At 41.2% G+C, this 2967-nt stretch overlaps 1 protein-coding gene across 1 annotated transcript in view; it reads right to left on the minus strand.

The window, feature by feature from the left end:
- Positions 1–469, minus strand: part of MCOLN3 (mucolipin 3) — a 34622-nt gene extending 34153 nt beyond the window's left edge. The window contains exon 1 of the mRNA XM_014546430.1: positions 239–469. Within this exon, the coding sequence (XP_014401916.1) occupies positions 239–466 (228 nt within the window). The 5' untranslated portion in view covers positions 467–469. The remainder of the gene's footprint in view (positions 1–238) is intronic.
- Positions 470–2967: the final 2498 nt, after the last annotated feature.

Genomic DNA, 2967 nt, shown 5'->3' on the forward strand with positions numbered 1-2967 from the left:
CATGCCTGGGTTTCGGGCTTGATCCCCAGTGGGGGCATGCATGAGGCAGCCAATCAATGATTCTCATCATTGATGTTTCTCTCTCTCTCTCTCTCTCTCTCTCTCTCTCTCTCTCTCTCTCTCTCTTCCTCTCTGAAATCAATAAAAAAATATTTTAAAATAACAAGAAAACCACTAGCCATGGGCCTCTTTGTTATTAAAAGAGGGTTTTAACAAACCTCTGACCTGAGGTGCTCACCTGGATGGTCACCATTGCAAGTTTTATAATTTGTATGACAAGTTTCCATGGTTTTCTGCCTCGAGCCCAGAATTTCTCACAAGGATTCATGAAAAAAAATTTGAGTTTTCGCCTCATCTGGTCTTCTAATAGAAGCTCCTCGGAGGGAGATGTATTCTGGTTAAACGTGCAGCCATTTTCCTCCTGCTGAGAGCTACAGCTATTTGTAACGACTTCAGGATTTGCCATCTCTAGAGGGAAAAAACAAACAAACAAAACTGTTTCCATTCTGTAAGTGTAGACACAAGTTTATGTTCTTTGCTATTGCAGGATAGTTGAAGGAGTCACAACAGAAGATCTGGTTTCAAATAAGCACCATTGTTGTAAACTGCACTTTAGATGTTTACAGACTCAATTACAATGTTAACATATCATTTTTCTTTTTGTTTCCGTTATTAAATGATTTTTTTACTCAGTTAAATTTACAAAATTCAGGGACTACATTTAGAAAAACGTTATATGTACTTGCACATGTATGGTACGTATAGGCTTTCTGTCTCGTTCAGTGGCAGATATAGAGCATGGATTGTGAGCTGAAAGCCCAGGTCAGGGCTTCAGAAGGTAGATGGACCTTGAAATTATATGGGAACATTTTTTATATATGTGGATATGGCCACTTTTCTTCTGGAGACACTTAAAGATTTATCAGATTATCAAAATAGTTTTAAACCACTGAGTTCTGATTGTTTTTTAATCCTGGTTCTACAACTGACACTTTTGTGACATGAGCCTCTCTGAGCCGCAGTTTTCCCTTCTGCAAAATGAAAACAGGAGGTGCTGTCATATGATTGTATTGTGCATTACAAGTGAAAATGCAACCAAAGCCCTTGCATAGGGCCTCACACTAAGCAAGCAGCCTCACTCTCCCCACAGCCCTAGCAGTTTCCTAAAACTGCCCACAAGGTTCTTAATGGCCCTGTGAGCCTCAGGGGATTTGACTGTCCTACAACCGGGAGCACAGAAGCTCAATTTTAGTCCAAATCCCAGGCAGCCATGTCACTTGTATTTGCTTTTTATTGGAGACTTGATATTTTTGTAGCACATTTTACTTTTTAGGGTACTTCATAGCTATTATTTTGTTTGTCCCTTTGAAAAGGATAAGGCTGGGTTTTTGTTTTTTTTTTACTGTCTTTGTAGTCAGCTTTTCCAAAGTGACCAAGAAGTCACTCCAGAAGCTGGGACCTATGTTGGACTTTTTTTCTCAGACTAATAGGATATTCTGGAAACCTGTTCAAAATAAAATACCCAAAGCACCAGGGAGAGTCCTGCCATATAAAAGGATGGCTCTGTTTGATATTTTTCCAATAACTTGTACTCAGAAATCAAAGGGGAATTCAAACTATACATATTAATACAATATGTGACAAGTCACTGTTTAGGCACCACACTGTTTTTCAAGCCTAGAATCCCTTTTTTTGGTTCTGATTCAGACATAGTAAACACGGCATCTCCAAACAATAGATATTCGCTATAAAAACTAGGCATGGGATACGTTTTTAAACTCTTAAAAATATATATAATAAGGATATTGCTGAATCAATAACATAAAATATATTTACAATAGCATACAAACCCCTTCAAAAAGAAATAATTATGATAGGACTCATTAAAGTGTGACTTATGTGTATGTTATTAAAATGCCTTTCAAAGTATGAGTACAATAGCTCTTAGGTAAAGACATAAAGGAGAGAAAAAGTTTACCAATACCTTCGGATTTTCACTCTAGAACACGTTATTTTTCTCTTCAAAAAAGGTATGATGTTTTTAATCCGCATTTTAAAAGACTTTACTTATTATGGGACTTAAAATGAAGATGATTTTATGTTGCTCAAAACTCATATGAACACCAATGAAGCTCTTAATAATAAAACATGTTGGTGAATTACAGATTTAAGGTCACATTAAGCCCTTTCTATTTTGATACAGGGAAAATTAAACTTTCAACAAACTAGCCACGGGCCATGTAACAGTAACCCATAGGAACAAAAGAGAAAATGAGCCAACCCCAATTAATTTATTCAGCACATCGCACCTCGTTGTCCGGGGAACCAGATATTACATGTACCAGGACTAACCGCTAAACTTGGTGCAAACGTTAGCTTTGCCGCCTCACAGATGCCCTTCGGAGCAGGGTGCACTGTGAAAACTGCAACCAGTCCAGACCCCTAGCCGCTGAAGGGGGGCAGGGCACACCCCTACCCATCCCCGCCCCAGAGCGCCCAGCGGGAGGCGGGGTGGGCGGAGCTGCGGATACCTACGGTGGTTATCTCGAGGTATTATTGGAATCTACAAACTAACACACAGGGGTTGTTTATTGAGGGCGATGAAAGACTTACCTGGATTGAGCTGCGGAAAATTAGAGAGAGCTAGGGACTATGTGTCAATAGCAAAAGCCTCACACTTGGTGACCAAGTAACGCAACCTCATTTCCCCAGAAGCGCGTTGTCACTTCATCAGACACAAACCTTGGGTCTCTTTTCCGTTCTTTCTTCTTTCCTTCACCTTTTTACCTTTTCTCGACGAGCGCTCAGGCTAACTTTATTGGGCTGGTACTTGGTTCCCGCAAGGCCGTGAAGGCCACCGCGCTCATCCGAGAACGGAGCCCGCAGCCGCCGCGCCTTCCTACCGGGCCACTGCGCCCTGAGCCCCTTAGACCACCGAGCCCGGCTGGACGCTGCTTTCGCCCAGCG

Source organism: Myotis brandtii, unplaced genomic scaffold (assembly GCF_000412655.1).
Source record: "Myotis brandtii unplaced genomic scaffold, ASM41265v1 scaffold446, whole genome shotgun sequence".
In the NCBI taxonomy this organism is placed as follows: domain Eukaryota; kingdom Metazoa; phylum Chordata; class Mammalia; order Chiroptera; family Vespertilionidae; genus Myotis; species Myotis brandtii.